This window comes from Somniosus microcephalus, chromosome 3, assembly GCF_052327205.1.
Source record: "Somniosus microcephalus isolate GS21.2 chromosome 3, FLI_Smic_1.0, whole genome shotgun sequence".
Taxonomy (NCBI): Eukaryota; Metazoa; Chordata; class Chondrichthyes; order Squaliformes; family Somniosidae; genus Somniosus; species Somniosus microcephalus.
In genome coordinates this window covers 340,324,829-340,344,735 of record NC_140989.1, presented here as the reverse complement: position 1 = coordinate 340,344,735, position 19,907 = coordinate 340,324,829, and the positions used below count along the sequence as shown (strand labels likewise).

The 19,907-nt window shown below is 46.3% G+C and overlaps 1 protein-coding gene across 1 annotated transcript in view; it reads left to right on the top strand.

The window, feature by feature from the left end:
• Positions 1–19,907, top strand: part of LOC147122283 (glycogen debranching enzyme-like) — a 110,782-nt gene that overhangs the window by 46,393 nt on the left and 44,482 nt on the right. The window contains exons 13-17 of the mRNA XM_085983248.1: positions 1,214–1,337; positions 3,530–3,693; positions 4,399–4,500; positions 9,968–10,123; positions 10,260–10,410. Coding sequence (XP_085839374.1) covers positions 1,214–1,337; positions 3,530–3,693; positions 4,399–4,500; positions 9,968–10,123; positions 10,260–10,410 — 697 coding nt within the window. The remainder of the gene's footprint in view (positions 1–1,213; positions 1,338–3,529; positions 3,694–4,398; positions 4,501–9,967; positions 10,124–10,259; positions 10,411–19,907) is intronic.

The window sequence follows — 19,907 nt, the reverse complement described above, 5'->3', positions numbered from 1 at the left end:
AATTTCTGTACTGAAGTAAAACCCTATTCAGGCTAGAGTTTGTGCTGTCATCTGTACCTTTTTTGTTCAAAAGGTAATTGATTTGGAGAAATGTGCATAGCTATGGGAAAGAGCAGGAGAGTGGGACTAATTGGATGGCTCTTTCAAAGAGATGATGGGCCGAATGGCTGCCTTCTGTGCTGTATGATTTATAGTTAAAACGATGGACTTGCCAACAAAACTGATTGGAGTTGCCAAGCCGGACGATGAAAGGAAGGCAAAATTAGGGAAAGAGTTTTTGTCCATTAATAGAGTGTACCACTGAATACCAGTGGAATTGGAACTGCAGCTTATAAGCCAGTTCTCTTGAATTGTCAGGTTTAGTGACAACTGCAAACCAGTTCCATCATTCGTCCTAATCAAATTGATCACAAACCTTTTTAAAACGAGTTCATAATGATGACACTTAAATTTTTTTCTTTAAAACTACCACAAAAGAAGTATATATAGATCTTTTCATTTCTTTATTGCACCTTCGATATTATTGACTTACAATATGTATGCTCCATTTCAAACTTTTTATCACTATTTTTGCCCTTTTTTTTAAAGTTACTAGTGCTGAACTGCAATTTAAAGATAAGTTATTTTGCATTTTCCTTGCATTTCTAATACATTCATTTATTTGGCTATGGAGTGCTAGGCTTTAACTTTGGCATTCACGGTTATAAATAGCAATGTTTTTGCAGAAGAGGTTATTGAGCTGTATTATCTGTAGAAGATGCTGGCGGTGACTAGATCAGTTAGGCCAAATATGTGCATGACAGCAGAGCTCTTCAATATCTTTGTCAACTGTCTGGGGAATTACCAGGCTCATTTGAGGTGCTTGAAAAGACCTGACTTCAGAAAATGTGAAATAACCTTAAAGAGCATGTAACTGAAATTGTTCTTTTTTTCTTCCCATCATTCTATTTCTGACTTATGAAATCTTCTGCTTTCCTTTTTACACTTGGGATTTATTTAATTTTGCCATTTGTTCTCCTCTAACACTTTTTGCTTTCCATTTCTCCAACATCCCACTAACCTGGCAAAATTTTATTTTCATTTTGCTAATTATTTCATTTTTCTGCATGGCTTTCGTCTTGATCTCCCCTTTTGCCCAGTTTGGGTCTTTGATTTTTGCCTTGCTTCCTATTTCTTTATCCCCTTCCCTTGGTTCTTGCTTTCTCACCTGCAGTATATGCTGGACACTGCCAGAAGAATGCGACCTAATTTGTATGTAGTGGCAGAACTGTTCACTGGAAGTGAGGAGACGGATAATGTCTTTGTGACTAAACTGGGCATAAGTTCCTTAGTACGAGGTAGGCATGATAATTTTCTGAATACAGTCTACTAATATGGTGATGGATTATTATTTTTGTAAGCGGTGTGTGCTTGAGTTGTGTATTGTATTTATTATGAAAACTGCTATCTGTTAAAACCCAATCATCTCCCATTTGGGGTGGAAATAGCGGTGCCACTATATGCGGCCATCTGTTAAACACTATTGAATGTTCAGTTCAATAATCCATTTGTTTCCTAAAAGGAGATTTTGCTATATACGCATATCAGTTTACTGGGTTATCTCCTATGGTGTTTCTCACAGGGAGTTGAAACCAAGAGAGCTATTCCGGTCAAGCAGAGCTAGAGGGCAGGAGTATAATTGAACTAAGGTGGGGAAGGAGGTAGGGCCGGAAGCAGATCTGCGAAGTGAGAGGCAAGAGGGGAGGTGAGGGTGAAAGGGTAGGAGGAGAGAAGAGGAACATGACTAGATGAGGAGGAGAGGGATGGGTGTGGCTAGTGACTAGTTGAGAATCAGGACCCAAACCCAAAAAAACAGAGATTGGGGGGGTGGGGGCTGGTTTGCAACTGTGGGAGGTCAACTGGGTGGAGGGATGCTGGGCATTGGACCCAGGGTCCCAAAAAGCAGCTGCCTGGGGGTGAGGTTGGCTGAGGAGTGTTCTGCAGGGTGAAATATCTACATGGGGTGGGGGGGGGGGGTCTGCAAAGCTGGGGAGAAAGGGGTAGCTTGTGGGGTTGCCAAGGAATGAACAGCACAGAGGGCTGCCAGGCCAATGCTGTAGAAGTATTCAGAGGCTGGGTAGAGCCACAAGACTCAGAGAGGCGATGAATCCTGAGGAGCTACTGTGAGCATGGAAGGAAACTACCCAAACAGGAAGCTTTAAGTGACTTGTAAAAGGGCCAAATTTTACAAAATTGATTTACATTTGGTGTTAAATATATAAATGCAAGTTGTTTGCTAGAGAAGAGGCAAGATATCTTGGCAATGGGAATGAAAGAAAATGGATGTTTCTCGAGGGAGACCGTTATATATAATGAGGCAGGTTGGCTGGATTTTGGATCCCAGGTTAGTGTTGGATGCAGGTGCTAGTTGTGTGTATAGTACATCCCTGCTCTACTGAAGTGCACATCCGATGGAACAAAAACTCTTGTTATGCTGTAGCAAATGTATGCAAAGACTGCCCAACTTCCTGAGTCCCAATGCCCTGTAGACTTTTTTTCAGCTGTTTCTCCACTGACTAGCACTTCACTTTTTTAATCAAGAACATGGAAAAGATGCTCTTTGACTGCCTGACCATGGAGGAAGTTGCCAGCTGGTAGAGTAAACAGCTGATCTGGCAATCAAAGTGCACTTTAATCACTTCACTTTAATTCAGAATCTAACTTTAAACAGTGCCATGAAGTAAAGCATGTTTTCACTAAGACTGGCTGGTTATTGTTCCATCTGTTATCTCCCTCCAGAGTCAGGTGGGCAGAAACACAGAGCACCAGCGCATTGCACACATTCCTGGTCAAATTAAAGTGCTGATGAGTGAAAAGCCTTTGGGAACATGTGTCCAAGGTGGCTGGGTAGCATGTCAGGGACCGCATATATCTGGCAACTTGGTTCAGTAGGTCATTTTGAGATGCCTTAACACATCGCCTTGGAGTTAGTAGTGAGATGTCCTGGGTTTGTATATTGCGCTAGCTGTGTGGGTGATTTAAATTGAGCCAAAATGAGTTATCAAACCCAAGCTAATTCACTCATCCTTAAAATACATTGAATTCAATGCACAACACCCCTGGTTTTCTTTATTTTGGTGTCACTTACCATTAGTAGAGTGGAGAGCTATGGACCATTGATTTCAGTGAGTTGCTTTATATAGTTGCACTAGTTTTTCATCCCTCTTTCCCCCCCGATCCCACCCACCCAGATTTACTAAATTAAATTTCGTTAAATTATTGCTTAGGGAACTTTGTTTATTCTATTTGTAACTGCATAAAATAAAGTATTCCTGTTAAATTAGTCTAATACTAATATTTATAGTTTGCTCTCAATGACTGCTGTACTCTGATTTTTGCATGAAATCTCCACTGATATTTAGGAATAGGCAATAAATTTCAAGAAAGAAGGATAATGTGCTGAATTTTGTTTAGAACATTTTAGCGAAACATTTTTAATATTTACTGTATAATGAAATTTCACACTTTTTCTGTGTGTTGTGTGCTACAGAGGCAATGAGTGCAGGTGACAGCCACGAGGAAGGGAGGCTGGTTTACCGTTTTGGAGGGGTTCCTGTTGGATCTTTTGCACAGCCATCTGTAAGGCCTCTGTTACCCAAAATTGCTCATGCTTTGTTTATGGATGTTACCCATGATAACGAGTCCTTGATTCAGGTACAGCATATCATTAACATTTATCCTTAATGTTTATAACCAAACATTCTGCGTGGAGAACACAAAAGTTCTTGTTGTAGCTTTCCTGTCCCAAGATTGTAAAGAGCTGAATATTTTTGTATAGTGTGTCTATTAAAAAATCCTGCATACTACTAGCGTGGTGAACCCATCAGTCAAACGCATGTTTTACAACACATGTAGATTGGTATAAAGTAGTATCTGAATGTTTAAGTTCCTCTGTTTTAGCTGGTTAATTTAGAAATCTTTAATATTGTTCATTTTTACCCAATAACTATTTCACTACTACATCCATCTTCCTGTAAAGGAGCAGGGCACCCGGACTGCAGGCATCGGGTTTGTGTAATCGTGTGTCTTTTGAAATGATGCGAGTCCTTTAATTTTTATTCCCTCAAAAATGGCATTATTAACCATTGAATCTTGTATATGGGTAAGAACTGGTGGAGATCACGAAGTATTGATGAGTTGAGATTGGGAATCAAACTCACTGTTCTAATATGGAGTTCACTACTCTGTTGTTAAAACTACTAGGACATTATTTTTAATGTTGGAGAGGATTGGTTTAAAAAAAGAGAATGAAAAGATAAATTGAGAATTGACATGCAAACTACATGTATGAATTTTCACTCGCATCAAAATGTCTATTAATCTTGATTATGCATAATTTCTTCCATTCTGTTTTTACAGCATCGTTCTGCTCAAGATGCTCTTCCCAGTTCAACTATTGTTTCTATGGCATGTTGTGCCTCAGGAAGTACAATGGGTTATGATCACCTCGTACCCCATCAGGTTTGCTTGAAGGATATTATTTTGTGTAAAATGTTTTGAATATTTGCATTTTTTAATGATGCTGCAGGACATTAATTTTCTGGGGTCTTCTGTTAATCGGAACATCTCAGCAAGCAAAATGTTCTTCATCCCGCTTTTTCTATTAAAGGATAATAGCATTGTGGGAAAATAAATAAATACATATTTTATATCTTTCCAGTAATGGGTCTTATTATCCTGCATTTAACCTCGTCTCTCCTGACGTGCAAAGGATGCAGACTTGAACTTTTATGGTGGACAACTGGTTTAGTCATTCATTGCCAGATTGGGTTAGACCACACAAAGCACCATCCGGTCCTGTTCTCCTCTGCCAAGACTGCTCACTCCTCCATGATTATCCTGGAATGCAAAGATAACCCCGGCTTCCCTTCTCCACAGCCAACCGTATTTTTAAGCCCTTCTCCTGTCTCCTCCACCCTCACCTCCAATAACAAGTCCGAGGAGCTCATGGACTTCTTTATCACTAAATTTGAAACCATCTGTTCAGCTGCCTCTGCCACTTCCCTCCCTTCCCCTAGCCCTCAACTCGCATCTTTCTCTAGTTTCCCTCCTATCTTGCCTCATTCCCCCTATGAGTTCATCTTGTCCATGAGGCCAACCTCCTGCTCTCTCGACCCTATTCCTACTAAATTGCTGGCCATGTAATTTCCCTTCCTGCCCCAATGCTAGTGGATACTGTAAACTGTCCCCTCTCCATAGCTCTGTCACCCTCCCGTTGAAATCTAACATCATCATACTCTTCCTCAAAAAAACCCACCCTTGGTCAATGTTCCCTCCAAGCTGCGTGCGTGTGCAGCTGCGCCATAACCTGCAAGGTGCTGTGCAGCTGCTCACAAGCTTTTCCATTGCAAATACCGCGCATGTGCAGAAATTTAAAGGGACCGCACATTGAAATAAACAGGCTGCTCACAACAAAGCACAGCTTTGAGGGAACTTTGCCCTTGACCCTTCTGTCCTTGCAAACTACCGCCCCATCTCCAACATTCTTGACCGTGTTGTCGCCTCCCAAATCAATGCCCATCTTTCCCACAACTCCATTTCCACCCATGCCACAGCACTGAAATGGCCCTTATTAAAGTCACAAATGTCATCCAATATGACTGTGGCCATGGTGCACTGACCCTCCCTATCCATCTCAACCTGTCTGCAGCCTTTGACACGGTTATCACACCATCCTCCTCCAATGCTTCTCCTCCGTTGTCCAGCTGAGTGGACTGCCCTCGCCCGGTTCCATTCCTATCTATCCTGTTGTAGCCAGAGAATCTCCTACAATAGCTTCTCTTCCTGTTCCCACACCGTTACCTCTGGAGTACCTAAAGGATCTATCCTTGGGCTTCTTTTATTTCTCATCTACATGCTGTCCCTCGGCGACATCATTCGAAAACACAACCTCAGATTCCACATGTACGCTAATGGCACTTAGCTCTACCTCACTACCTCTGATTTGCCGCACTGCTTGTTCAACATCCAGTGTTGGATGAGCAGAAAATTCCTTCAGTTAAATTTTGGGAAGACCAAAGCCATTGTCTTCGGCCCCGCCACAAACTCCCTAGGCGTTGATTCCATCCCCCTCCCCGGCCACTGTCTGAGGCTGCGCCAGCCAGCCAGACAGTTCCCAACCTCGGAGTGCTAATTCACCCTGAGCTGAGCTTCTAACCTCACATCCTCTCCATCACCAAGACTGCCTACTTCCATCTCTGTAATATTGTTTGTCTCTGCCCCATCTCAGCCCATCTGCTGCTAAAACCCTCATCTATGCTTTTGTTACTACTAGATTTGACTATTCCAATGCTCTCCTAGTCCTCCTCCCATCTTCCACCCTACATAAACTTGAGTTCATCTGAAACTCTGCTGCCTGAATCCTAATTCGCACCAAGTCCCGTTCACCCATCACCCCAGTGCTCACTGACCTACATTGACTCCCAGGCCAGCAAGCCTCAAGTTTAAAATTCTCATCCTTGTGTTCAGATTCCTCAATGACCTCGACGCTCCCTATCTGTAATCTCCTGCAGCCTGACAGTCCTCAGTAAACTCCACGCTCCTCTAATTCTGGCATCTTGTGCATCCCCAATTTCCACCATTGACAGCTGTGCCTTCAGCTGTCTAGTCCCCAAGCACTGGAATTCCCTGCCTAAACCTCTACACCTTTCTCTCCCCTCCTTAAAACCTAACTCTTTGACCAATCGTTTGGTCACCTATCCTTATGTGGCTCGGTCAAATTTTACTACATTTAATGGTACTATATAAATGCAAGTTATTATTGTTGTTGAAGACGGTGTCAAGTGCAATTAGGTGTGCAGTAATGAACTTCTGGTACCTTGCCCAAATGCCCTGAAGATATTGCTGACAGGGAGGGCCATCATGTCCAAGCCTGTCTCTGTCTTCAACTGACAACCATACGTGTGCTCTTCCAGAATTGATTGGTGGACCTGTGATCTCAAGCTGGTGTAGTTTTTCTTGCTCTATATGGCATGCTGCTGCATGGGGCAGTGCACATACCCACTGAGCAATGTTACCTCTAATTTTTTTTGTACTGAGGGTGCCATGAACTCCTTTGAGCGCAACCTTTTTTGTCCGTGGGCAAATTTTACAACAACAAGGGCAGCAACAGCAACCACTTAAAAGCATATATACAGTAATGCTATATTGCCACCCCACCATTTCTAATCATAAGACAATCAGACAAACTCTTAAAAATCATGTAATCAATTGTTTTTTTTGTTTTATAAACGTTCTAAGTGTTTTTATTTAATCTCTAACCAGTCACAGCTCTTACAGAAACTATAGTACACACGTCTTGTGTTAGAATTTGCATTGTCAGGTGTCCCATCAAAGTTAATCATAATATCTCGTGGTCATTGTCCGATTAGGATATGCCTCCGCAAGATCCTGCAAATCCATTGGCAGGATAGGCGCACCAACGTCGGTGTTCTTGCTCAGGCCAACATCCCCAGCATCGAAGCTTTGACCACGCTCAATCAGCTCCGATGGACGGGTCGGGATTTTGAAAAAGGGTTTCGACCCGAAACGTCGACTCTAATTTCTCTCCACGGATGTTGCCTGGCCTGCTGAGTTTTTCCAGCATTTTCTGTTGTTATTTAGGATATGCTAATATTGGAGATTAGTCGGGACAATGGTGGAGTAGGACGAAACAGACGAGTCGGGACTCGTCACATGTGAGGTGTTAATAGCAGATTGGCCAGAACAATAGAGGCACCGAAGCTAACACATTAGCAACTATTAGCAAGGTCACATTAACTATCTTAAGATTGTTCAGGTCATCTCCTGTTCCTTTTGTAAATTCAGACAGTAAATATCAGGTTAAATTGATTAGCAGTTAAACCAAAGATGGCCATTATATCAAGGTTTGGAGAGAAGGAATCTTACTTCAGTACACATTCTGGGCAAAGTCTCTCGCATCTCATGCTACCTCCATCAGGTTAGTCTGACACAATTTGCCTTTGACAAATCCCTGCTGGCTGTCACTTATTTAACGTCTCATCCCAAAAACAAATGGCTTGTTCTGTCAGTTTTCTTATTATTACAGCAGACATTAGGAATAACTTTGTTTCCAACATTTGTTAGAGGTGGTGAGTTACTAAAGCTGGAGTTAACATGCACTCAGTGCAAATATAAACTTTTAGAGACTCATAGCTCACACCTTTAGTACCCTCAATTATCTCTTGGGCTGTACCATCACTTTTTCATTGAAGTGCACCCAAAATCACTTTCCATGGGAGCAAAAGCGCTTGTAGAAGTGCGGCCTAATTTATGATTTAAAAAATACTTCCTTTTCCCTCCCCCTCCCATCTTGGTATTGTTCAGCTTTAATCAGACACTCATTCACGTCAACGTTTCCAGTTCAGGACCGTCTTCTTGGGTTATACATCCACAACTCACCTTTGTCTGCAGTACACCGCATGAATTAAAACATTTTAAAAAAGTTTTCCTAAAGAGGTTCACCAAGACACTCGCTGTCTAGAGAGCGGGATAATTTATTAAAAAAAAAAAAGTTTTCCTAAAAAATAAATACATTCCAAATATAAGATAATAAAAATATAACTGTATTCACTATCCTGCCCGCCGTGCACATTGAAGTCCTCAACTTTCTCCAATCAGCTCCCGCGGTGTGTTCCAAAGTGCAGCTGTAAAATGCCTTCTGCATGGAGCATGTGTGGTGCAGGTCCAGGAAACTGAGCGTGGGCGAGTGCAGGCCTCAGCAACGCTGAGCGCACATCTCAAGCTCCGAATCAGAGCCGGCGGACGTGCGGCACGGGCCCCGGCACCATTAAATTGCTGTTCCATCGCCACCTGTTTTCACCGAGTCCGACCCTTTTGAGAATGCACCGCAGCCCTGGGGAGCATGCGCACTCACTGTGGGGAAATCTTGCGCGGTGAATAGAGCAGTTCTTGGGGCGCAGAGAATTGGGGGTCCTGCGGCCGCCATTAGTCAACAGCTGTCCGAGACAGTGTTTGCCGGGTTCCAGAACTCCATGTCTTATCAAACGCCATTCCAATTCAGCACTATGACTTCTTCCCGCTCATTGAGTATTGGGCCTCAACCCCCCACTCCAGCTGCCCATCTCACTGTGAATTTAAGTGAGCGGGATCTTGCAGCTCGATGCGCACCCACGCACCTTACAGGAAACATAACCACTGAGTTACCATTTTACAATGGTTTCTGTAAAATAATTTTGAATTTTGTGACTTAATATTTTGCCACAGTGTGCTGCTACAGTGTACTACTGATTCTGTGTTCCCTTCAATGTAATATAGGGAAATCAAAATGTAGAATGACCTACTTCACATTTAGCTGTAATACAATGATCATTTTCCATTGCAAACTCAAATTTGAACTTGAATTCAAATTTGAAAATGTGTAGTTTATTTTAAAAGTTTGTCCTCAAGTGTCAGATGCAAAGCAATGGTAACTAGTTTTGTAATTCTAATTTGTATTGTCTGCATTATGTGGAAAATACAGTTGCACCTTTGCAAGGTTCTAAAATCTGACGTTTGCTGTACTTGCCCTGGTTTTTTAGGATGAGCTTTAACAACCAAGTAGGCAGAATCTATGCGTGATGTTTCCTTCTAAAATTTGTGGAAAAGCTCATACACGTTTCCATTAATGGTAGTGTGTTACATATCATAAAAAAACACCACCTTCATCTTTTTTAAATCTGAGGAAGCATAGGGATGTCCCTATACTGTGACTTTATCAACAATTTTGAAGTATTCAGATCTTAAAATCCCACTTGGCTGTGTGACTTGGCAATTGCTACCTGCCTTCCTCTTTCTTGCCCAACCCTTGCACTATCATCATTGAAGTCCTAAAATTATATTATGGCATTTAAAATATAATGTGTATTTTGAATTACTTTCGATACTTTGTGTTCAACTGCGTCTGTTCTCTGCTTTTGTACGTTAATAGATATCTGTGGTTTCAGAAGAGAGGCTATACCCTAAATATAATCCTAATGCGCGTCCAGAATTTCTAGGCGAGGTCAATCAACAGAGTGGAATCATTGCAGGAAAACAAGCAATTAACAGACTTCACCGTGAGCTAGGAGCTAATCTCTTCAATCAGGTGTGGAAAAGTGCAATTTTCTGTTCTTTAAATTTAGAAACAGAATTCTGAATCAGATCTCTTCATTATGCACTTTGATTGAATTAAAAACCAAGCTTATGAGACTCGTATTCAAATGTAGTTATGTACATTTTAGGTGTATGTGGATCAAGTTGATGAAGACATAGTGGCAGTAACACGACATTGCCCAAGTACCCATCACTCAGTAGTGGCTGTATCACGCACTGCATTTAGAGACCCAGCAACCTCTCACTATAAGTCTGATCTACCTTCAATGTGTATCCCAGGTAGTGTTTCTGCTTCTTTTTAAATACGTTTTTAAGGTAATGGCTAATGGTATCTTACATGATTTTAATAATTCAATATTATTTCTTTGATAACTGGAGCAACCTTCATTCAAGATTCTTCCTTCATTTTAAAGGGCAAAAAGGCTGCTTGTCTTTTGAAGAAAAAAGATATATCCTACTTTTATTAAATGAGTTTGGTGCCTTTTTATATAAAAAAAATTTAAAAATTGTGTAGTTATTTAATAAATACACAATGAATAATGATGTTTAAAGGAGAATACATCCCTTTCCCTTGTGAAACTTCGGTGTAAAATATATAGCCCTTTTTGGACTCTTTCCAATTGTCCAAAGCTGACGGCATATTGGTAACTGGTGGTTTTTATTTGCTATAAGTAAGACTTAATACAATAACAGTATTTGAGCAGCAGTTTACAAGGAACAATTGAGAATTACGTTACTCCGTTGATCCTTGGGTAGAAGTTGTGACGTCCAGTTCCACGTTCCCTCTTCAGTTCGTCCTCGTTCACCCTGCAGGTGCTCGCTGTTGAACCTTCTACATTGAGAGTGGTTCCAGGCCCCCTGGTTATACCCCACAACTAGGAACTTGCAGCAGCATTTGTCTAATTATGTTTTCTCCCATACTCCCCCCACCCCAACCCCTCGCCCCCCCTAACCTGCCCAATCATACAGGAAACTCTCGATTTACCAGCACCTAAATAACCAGAAATCTCGGTTAACCGGCAAAATTCAGGAGTAGGTTCAGGTAAGTTTTACTTCATATTGTACTTGCCTTCCTCGATCTGTTGCTGTGCAAGGGTGTAGCTGCAGCTGTTGCTGAGCTACAGAGACGCTTGGAACTTGTGGCCATTGTTCTACACCTGTTGCTAAGCAACAGGGTTTGTTGCTTTATACGGAGCTCTCAGCTCTCCGTATCTTTTACTATAGCTCTCGGTTATCTGGAATTTTTGATGAACCGGCACCACTTCGGTGCCGGATAAAAACGGGTTTCCTGTATTGATGAACCATACAGGCCAGTCTCATCACAAGTTTCTATTGGCCCAGAAATTCGGGTCTCCATGGGTGAGTATGCATGGGGTACTTGCCCGTAGGCCCAATGGAAGTGCCGGTTTCCTGCATGCACTGCGCATGCGTGGGAAACTGGCACTTCCGTTCCCCTGAACGAAGGGGTTCAGGGTTCGAACGCGTGCGCAGGAGAGGCTGCGTGTGTGCATTGAACTTCGTTTTTTTTTGCATGTTTTCCCGGGAAGGTAAGTCTGCAGAAGTTAGACATAAAAAGCAGGCGTAAAGCCTGCTTTTTATAAGGTAAGTGGTGAATTAATTAAAATTAAAACATTTTTTCCACAGGTTTATTATTTTTAAATACTTTAAAGCAAGGTAAGTTTATTTTTAGCCCTGTTAGAAAATAAAATTATTTTTTTCAGAAATTTAAATTATTGTTTAAAATAGTTATTTCGTGTAATTTATAGTTTATTTAAAAAATGTGATGTTTTTTGAAATTTATTTGAAGATTTAGTGCTGTTTTGGGGCCGTAGTATTTATAAGTTTTGACAGCTCTTCCTGTCAATCTTCTGAATGAAGCATTCCCTGCTCCGATTGGCTCCCCATGGCCCACGTGATCCCAGGGGACGCATCAAACTAACTGCGCTCCTGGGATATGCAAGCACTGCACGCCAGCAGCTGGAGCAGGCCTTACACCCGCGGGAAGCCCCCGACCCGAATTTCTGGGCCAATGTCTCTGGGTTAATGGCCCATCCTACAGACCTTGAAACTAGTGACCTTACTGACTGTAATCAAGTCTCAAAACATTGTCCTCATTACTAATTAAATTAAAGGAATTAATGTAACCATGGCCTATCAAAGATTAAATCTAGTCTACCAAGGCCCAATATTATAAACTAATTAAAGTGGTTGTAGATTGGACAAAGGAATAAACAGCATGCGCATTCGACTGGAAAAGCCCATTATCAACTGTAGCAGTTTAAGGTGAATCTGCTGCTGTATGCAAGCTGCAATTTAAATTATTTCAGACCGGTTTCCCCACATACCTTCTAAACCCTTTTTCCTTACAAATACCTCTTCCTAAGAGGAGAGCTTCTTATTTAGGTCTTTGGGCTGGACAAGAACACCTCACCTCGTGTGACCTCTCCAGCCAGCTTGCTGCTATTATACTAAGTTTGAGTATGCTTCCAGCAACACCTTAAGTGGGGTTTGAATCTTTGGGGGAGAAATTCGGTATAGCCCCGTTTGGGTTGCTAAAACTTTAAGGCCTAGAAATTCGGTTGGTTGCGCCAGCGATTAGCGCCTAATGAGCCCGAGATTTGGGGCGCTACCCAATGTTTGGACGGGCGCACTGAGGATAGCGACAACTCCCATATTGAGTATCCATTTAGCGTCTGTGTTAACCGTTAGCGTGCGCAGGCAGATCATGACGTCATTTCAGTGTGCAACGCCCTTTTGGCACCCCTGACCGGATATTCAGTGGCGCCCGGAACCTTTCCGCCTGGCGCTATTAGTGACAGTTCGATGGAACGCTCCCAGGCCCTTCTCGGAGCCGGGGGGCGCTATTTAAAGGGGACAGCTCTAGTATAAAAGCTGCAGCCACTTGGCCTGTTCATTCTGATTGTTGCTGGAGAGAGTTGGTGAGCTACTGTTGCACAGGATTTATCGGATTTAGCCTTCGAATACTTGGGACCTTCAGCCCTGTCCGGAGCAGTTGGAGCGCTAGACATTACAGCCTGTTGCCCGTCTGGCATAGCAATGGGAGCTGCTTTGGAGGGGAACATCCTCATGGCCGGACACTTTGAAGGGGCACAGAGACAGCGGGAAAGAGGGCTGGGATTGGCCAGAAGGAGGAGGGGCAATGGAGGTCGTCCACTCCGAAGATACGCTGCGAGGGTTTTCAGGCAGCAGGTGTCGTACCTTAACATGTCGGAGGAGCAGTGTCTGCGAAGGCTCCGATTTGGTAAGGAGGTTGTGACTGAGCTGTGCCACCTGCTTGCTGAGGATCTGCAGCCGCGTCTATGGTGCAGGACCTCTCTGTCGGTGGCCGTCAAAGTGACTGTTGCCCTCAACTTTTACGCCACCAGATCCTTTCAGTCAGCCACTGGGGACATAGCGAATATATCTCAATTTGCAGTGCATTGTTGCATCCGGCAAGTGACAGCTGCCCTCTATAGAAGAAGGTGTCAATTAATCACCTTCCCTCTGACCCTGGAGAAGCAGGCGGAGCGCGCGCAGGGCTTCGCTGCTATTGTGGACTTCCCCATGGTGCAGGGGGCCATTGATTGCACACACGTGGCTTTGCGGGCGCCATTACTGAATCCTGAGGAGTTCTGCAACCGCAAGGGGTTCCACTCCCTCAATGTCCAGCTGGTCTGTGACCACCGCCAGATGATCATGGCAGTCAACGCGCAATTCCCTGGGAGCAGCCACGATGCGTTCATCCTGCGGCAGACCTCAGTTTCTGACCTTTTTGAGGGGCCGGCTCACCCACGAGGCTGGCTTCTTGGCGACAAGGGCTATCCTCTTTGCCCATGGCTCATGACCCCACTCCGTTTGCCCGCCACCCCGGCAGAAGAGCTTTACAATAGCAGCCATCAGGCGACCAGGAACATTGTGGAGCACACTATTGGTGTGCTCAAACAGCGTTTCAGCTGTCTAGACCATTCGGGGGGAGCCCTGCAGTACTCGCCGGAGCAAGTGGGTCGCATCGTCGTCGTCTGCTGCATGCTCCACAACTTGGCCATTCGACGAACCCAGCCAATGCCAGCTGCCCCTCGAGGTCCAGCGGAGGAGGAGGAGGAGGAGGAGGAGGAAGAGCAGGCGGACGAGGAGGAGGAGGAGGAAGGTGGGAGGGCTCCTGAAACTGGAAGGGCCGTCCGTCAGAGGCTCATAAGGACTCGGTTCAAGGACCTTTTGACGGAATGATGGGTCTCATTCGTCCTGCGCACTTCTGATCGTTCAAAGCCTATGAAGGCCACCATGAGTGTAAATAGTTACGAGTACCATTGTAAATAAAAAATTTCTTTATTTTCAAAAAAGTGCTTCCTTCCAGCATAGCGACGTCATGTCAACAGAAACCATAACTAACAAAATAGCAGTTAACTCTCTGGCAAAGCCGCAAAACTAAACAAACCATCACCAACAATCAGAATTGGTGAGGGCGTCCTTGAATTTGGGGAAAGAAACGTCTCAGCACCTCCCTCTACTGCTGGCCCCTTGATGGAGACCGACTTCTCTTTCGTGGTCAGCCCCTTCCCTCCCTGCTGCTCCTCCGTAGTTGAACCCCAGTGGCGGCGTCAAGGATGGGGGACGCCTGGTGACTGTCTGCAAGCGCAGAAGCCCCTGAGGGATGGCTTGGACGACCTCTGGGCTTGGAGGGTGCGGAGGCTGGCTGCTTGATCTGGCTATGGCTGGAAGCAGTGTGCACTGCAGGTGGTGGCAGCTGCACTGCAGACGTTCCAGCGGTGGCATAAGCAATGGTCACCTGCCGAGAGAGGGCACCTGCACCATGGTCGGACGACACACTGGCTCTCTGAGGGGACCGGTTCGGCTCCGCCGCCGCAATCGACTGCTCCTCTGATTCCTGGCCTCGTGTGGTACTGGAAGGGCCTGGGGTGATCCTAACTGATGCAGATAGGGTGGCAGCAGTGAGAGTTCGCGTTGCCTCAATCTGGGTGTGGACGAGGCCAGCAAGTGACTGCGTGGCATCAGTGAGGACCTGTGTGGCAGGTGCCAGTGCTTCGGAGAAGCCCTGGACAGTTCTCTCCATTGCTTCGGACAAGGCCGGAGCAGTCCGTTCCACTGCCTCGGACAAGCCCTGGACAGTCCTCTCCATTGCTGCCCCGAAGCCCTGGACAGTCCTCTCCATTGCAGCGCCAAAGTCCAGCACACTCTTTGCCAGTGTTTCTATCGACTGAGGCATCCTCCCCACTGCAGCCATAAGCTCAGTGTGCCTGAGCCGGGCCTGGGTGCTCATTTCAGCCAGGCTACGCACCTCCTCTGCACTCTGTGCAGCAGTCATTGCTCCCTGCCTCTCCCTCCGGGGAGCCAGTGGCCGAACTTGCCTACCCCCCTCGCGTTGATGCAGGCCGCTTGTTCCGGCAACTGGCTCCTCATCAGAGCCCGCCCCCCCCCCCCTCCCCTCCAGGGAGCTACTATCCCCAGCCTGCAGATGTGTTGGCTCCCCTGCGGCTGGAACGGATGGTGCGGCTTCCTCTTGAACCTCGCCTCCGGAGGCACTGGCACTGGCAGCTTCAGGGGCTGGATCCCGAGCTGGTGATGCAGCATCTGAAAGCAGGGAGGTGGAAGAGTGGCTTTAGCAAAAGGACAGGTTGGCAGCAAGGCATGCCAGATTGCGGCAAGGCTATGACATGGCTCCACAGTGAGAAAGCATGCTGGCGGGGGGACCAAGTGGAAGGAGACAGCTGAAAAAGGTGAGCTCCTTACCATCGCTGTCGACAATGGGGTCGGCAGCTGCAGTGGTAACAGGACCACTCAGATGTCCTTCAAGAATCTGGTGCACTCTCTCCTCGAGATCCGTCAGAGTGACCACTTGTGGAGGTCCTCCACCGGTTCGAAGCTGGTCCTTGCGGATCGTCGCCAGCTTGGACTGCAGGGGAAAGAAGGGGAAGTTATGTTACATGACACCCTGAGTGATCATCTCATGCCCCCCATGGTGCAAGAGCCCTTACATGATGCCCTGAGTGATCATCTCATGCCCCCCATGGTGCAAGAGCCCTTACATGACTCCTTGAGTCAAATGTGCATGTGTGTGCCCAGAAAGGGCCATGGGTGCTTGCTGACACATGGCCATTGGGGCATCGCGCACCCTGTAGCCATGAAGTCAGGTGCAGATGGAGAGAATCAGAGTTTGCATAAACACCACTCACCCTCACGACCCGAGTGAGGTCGTTGAATTTCTTCCTGCACTGAACAGGGCTCCTGGTCACCATGCTGCTGGAGTTGACCCTCTGACAAACATCCCTCCAAGCTCAGTGGTAGTCCTTTTGATTCGGCCTCCTGCCATTGTCAGGATAGGGAACATCTTGACGGCACTCCACTGCGGCCACCAAGTGCTCCAGAGCCTCAGTGCTGAAGCGCTCTGCTCTCTGTCTCACCTTCTCCATCTTGACCAAGTTTTTTGTGCCAGAGAAGGCCGTGCGCCGATTGTGAGGCCTACAGGGCGATGAGTGTGGATGCTGAGGCTGACTGACCCACCCCTTTAAGAGCCGGCTGGCGCCTGGAAGTCTCGTGGTTATCGGTAATTGAGATCACCGCTGCGCCCGTCCGCGCCGATATTTGGTAGCGCCGGAAGTTTTGCGCCTTGGGAGGCCCGTGCAACGTCTGAATTCGCGCCTCAATCACCTTTGGGGGGGCGATGTAACCCAATATCGCGCCAGGCGGCGATAAGTTTCGTCTGGCTATAAACTTTGCGCAGCGCCAGTTCTAACGCCTCAAGCGGGGCTATACCCAATTTCTAGGCCTAAAAGTTGAAGAATTAGCGCTAGGCACTAATCATTGTCAACTCCCGCAAAATTCCTTGTTAGCGCTCCAAGAGGGAAGTGGCGCGCTAAATCAAGCGCTGCACTCCTAACTTAGGGCGATAACCTCTGAGAGCGGGGCGCTACTGGCGGAGCAACAAAGAAGGCCATGCGCAGTCCAAACGGCACGTTTTAATCACGCAGGCTGCTTCCGTCTCTTAAAGGGAAGAGCCAATCACGCTGTATAAACTCATAGTCATCAGTGGTGTTTTTCAACGTGACCTGGGCGACTGCCATTGCAGCCCCCATCACTTTCAGAAAGTGCAGCGTTTGGAGATGTTTGAGGAAAAGGTGTCAAATTTCACGGCGTTCAAGCGACACGGAAGCATTTCCTTTAATTACCGCTCATGCAGAGCACTTCCGAGTGCACAACGCCTCCTTTTACTGGCGTTGTCAGCGCGAGGCGCTAAAGCAGGGGGCGAAAGGCAATTTTGCATCAGGGCCGTTAACGGGGCCTTGCACACGCATTGATGTCACCATGTGATAGATGCTAACAGCGCCAGCGCTAATTTGCCACTGAAGGTCGCGTGTGGCATTGGACTCGCCGCGGCCAGGCGCTAACCCCTTAGCGCCCCCGCCAGGCGCTAACGGGAGACGCTAACCTACCAAATTTCGTAGCCTTAAAACTTTTTGTATTGTCCTGCTAGAATTGGCATCCAGGCTGATGTAATCTGCAACCAGCCGATGACAGACCTACTTCATACATCACACGAGGGATATCCAAACTGTTGGAGTAAGGGCTAGATTGATGTTTCACAACGGGTGAATGGGCCACATATTACCTTAGATATTCTGTCAGTTACAGTGGTGCAAGTCACTTCTGTTAGCAGTCTGAGGCCTAGAAATTGGGTTGGGGCGCCAAAGTGGCGCAAAAGTCGCCTGAGCGCAGGATTTAGCGCAGCGTTCGAGGCTTTAGCGATCGTCAGATATTCAGTTTCATTGCTCCTCGAGGGACACGGGGCGAGGCTCGAGGCGCTCCGCGTCCCTCTTAGGGCGCTGAAACTGAATATTGCAGCGCAACGTGCTGCAGCGCCACACGCTGCGGCGCGGCACGGCACGCTGCGGTACTGCAGGCCTTCCTCCCACTGTTAAGGGGGAGGTGCCTGCAACAGCGCGATCCCCGCTCGCGAGTGCTGGCAAATGAGCCCGGCACCAAGGAGAAGTGCCGGGCTCTCGGGGAAACAGCCGGCATTGCCGGGGGGGGTGGTTAGGAGGTCGGGGACGGAGGTGCTGGCAGGCGGCCGCCCCGCACCTCCACCTTAACTTTCGCCACTGCCGGCACAGTAAGGCCCCGTGAACCGGGCGCGGGTAGCGAGCGGCGCAACTGCGGCGTTCGCTACCAAATATCGCGAATGGGGCGCTGCGCACACCGATGACGTCATCGGTGGCGGCACAGTGCAAATGCCCAACGCCACCATTAGCACCCCTACTGAATATCGCGGGAGACGCAGCCAGTGACGCTACAACCACTGACTGCCTCTTTAGGCACTAACAGGTGGCGCTACTCACCCAATTTCTCCCCGAGTGTCTTACGTTTAGGGGTATATTTGTACTGCCCAAAATCTAACTGCAATGGCTTCTTTTCCCACTCCAACACCGTTACATCTGGAGTCCCCTAAGAATCTATACTTGCTCCCCTCCTACTTCTCATCCACATGCTGCCCCTCGGTGACATTATCCGAAAAAACATCAGGTTCCATAAGTACGCTGCCCGAGCTCTGCCTCACCACCACCTCTCTCTTGACCCCTTCACTGCCTCTAATTTGTAACGCTGCTTGTCCGACACCCAGCATTGGATGAGCAGCAATTTCCTTCAATTAAATAATGGGAAGACCAAAGCCATTGTCTTCGGACCCCACCACAAACTCCGTTCCCTAGCCACAGACTCATCCCTTTCCCTGGGCACTGTCTAAGGCTGAACCAAACTGTTCACAACCTCGGCGTTCTATTTGACCCTGAGTTGAGCTTGCGACCCCATATCCACTCCGTCACTAAGACCACCTACTTCCACCTCTGTTATATCGTCCATACCAAACCCCTGCCTCAGCTTATCTGTTGCTGAAACCCTCATCCTGCATTTGTTACCTCCAGACTTAACTATTCCAATACACTCCTGGCTGGCCTCGCGCCATCTACCCTCTGTAAACTTGAGCTGGTCCAAATCGCTGCTGTAATAAAAACAATACATAGCACATTTATAAAGAGAGAAGCAAAAAAGAACTTCCATTTATATAGCACCTTTCCCACCCTCGGGACATCCCAAAGTACTTCACAGCCAATGAAGCACCTTTGAAGTTAATTCACTCTTGTAATGAAGACAAACACATCATCCAATTTGCATGCTGCAAGGTCTTGATAAGTGACCAGATAATCTGTTTTTAGTGGTGTTGATTGAAAGATAAATGTTGCCGACAACATTGGGAGAATTCGTCTACTCTTTAAATAGTGTCATGGGATCTGTTACATCCAGCTGAGGTAACAGGCGGTGCCTCGGTTTAATGACTAATCTAAAAGACATCACCTTCGACAGTATAGCACTCCCTCAGAATTGCACTAAAGTAGCAACTTTAATTATGTGTTCATGGGGCTTGAATCTATGATCTTGTGACTCAGAGGTGAGACTGCTATCAGTGAGCTTAGGCTGACCCCATAAGTTATATTTTCAGATATTACTATAAAGTGTTTGTGCCCAGCAACAAAATAATCCTGGCTGTAACATTGTACAGGAAACACTTTGGTGTCCGGCACCAACGGGACAGGGATGGTGCCGGTTGATTAAAAATTCTGGATGACGGAGAGGGTTATCTACCCAGGCTATTTTTAACAAACAAAAATTTTTTAAAAATCAAGAAATGTGCAGTATACAGTAATTGGGTACTCACCTACAGAATGTTGTGTTAAATGGATGGTGGAAGATGCTTGATTAAGTACAGT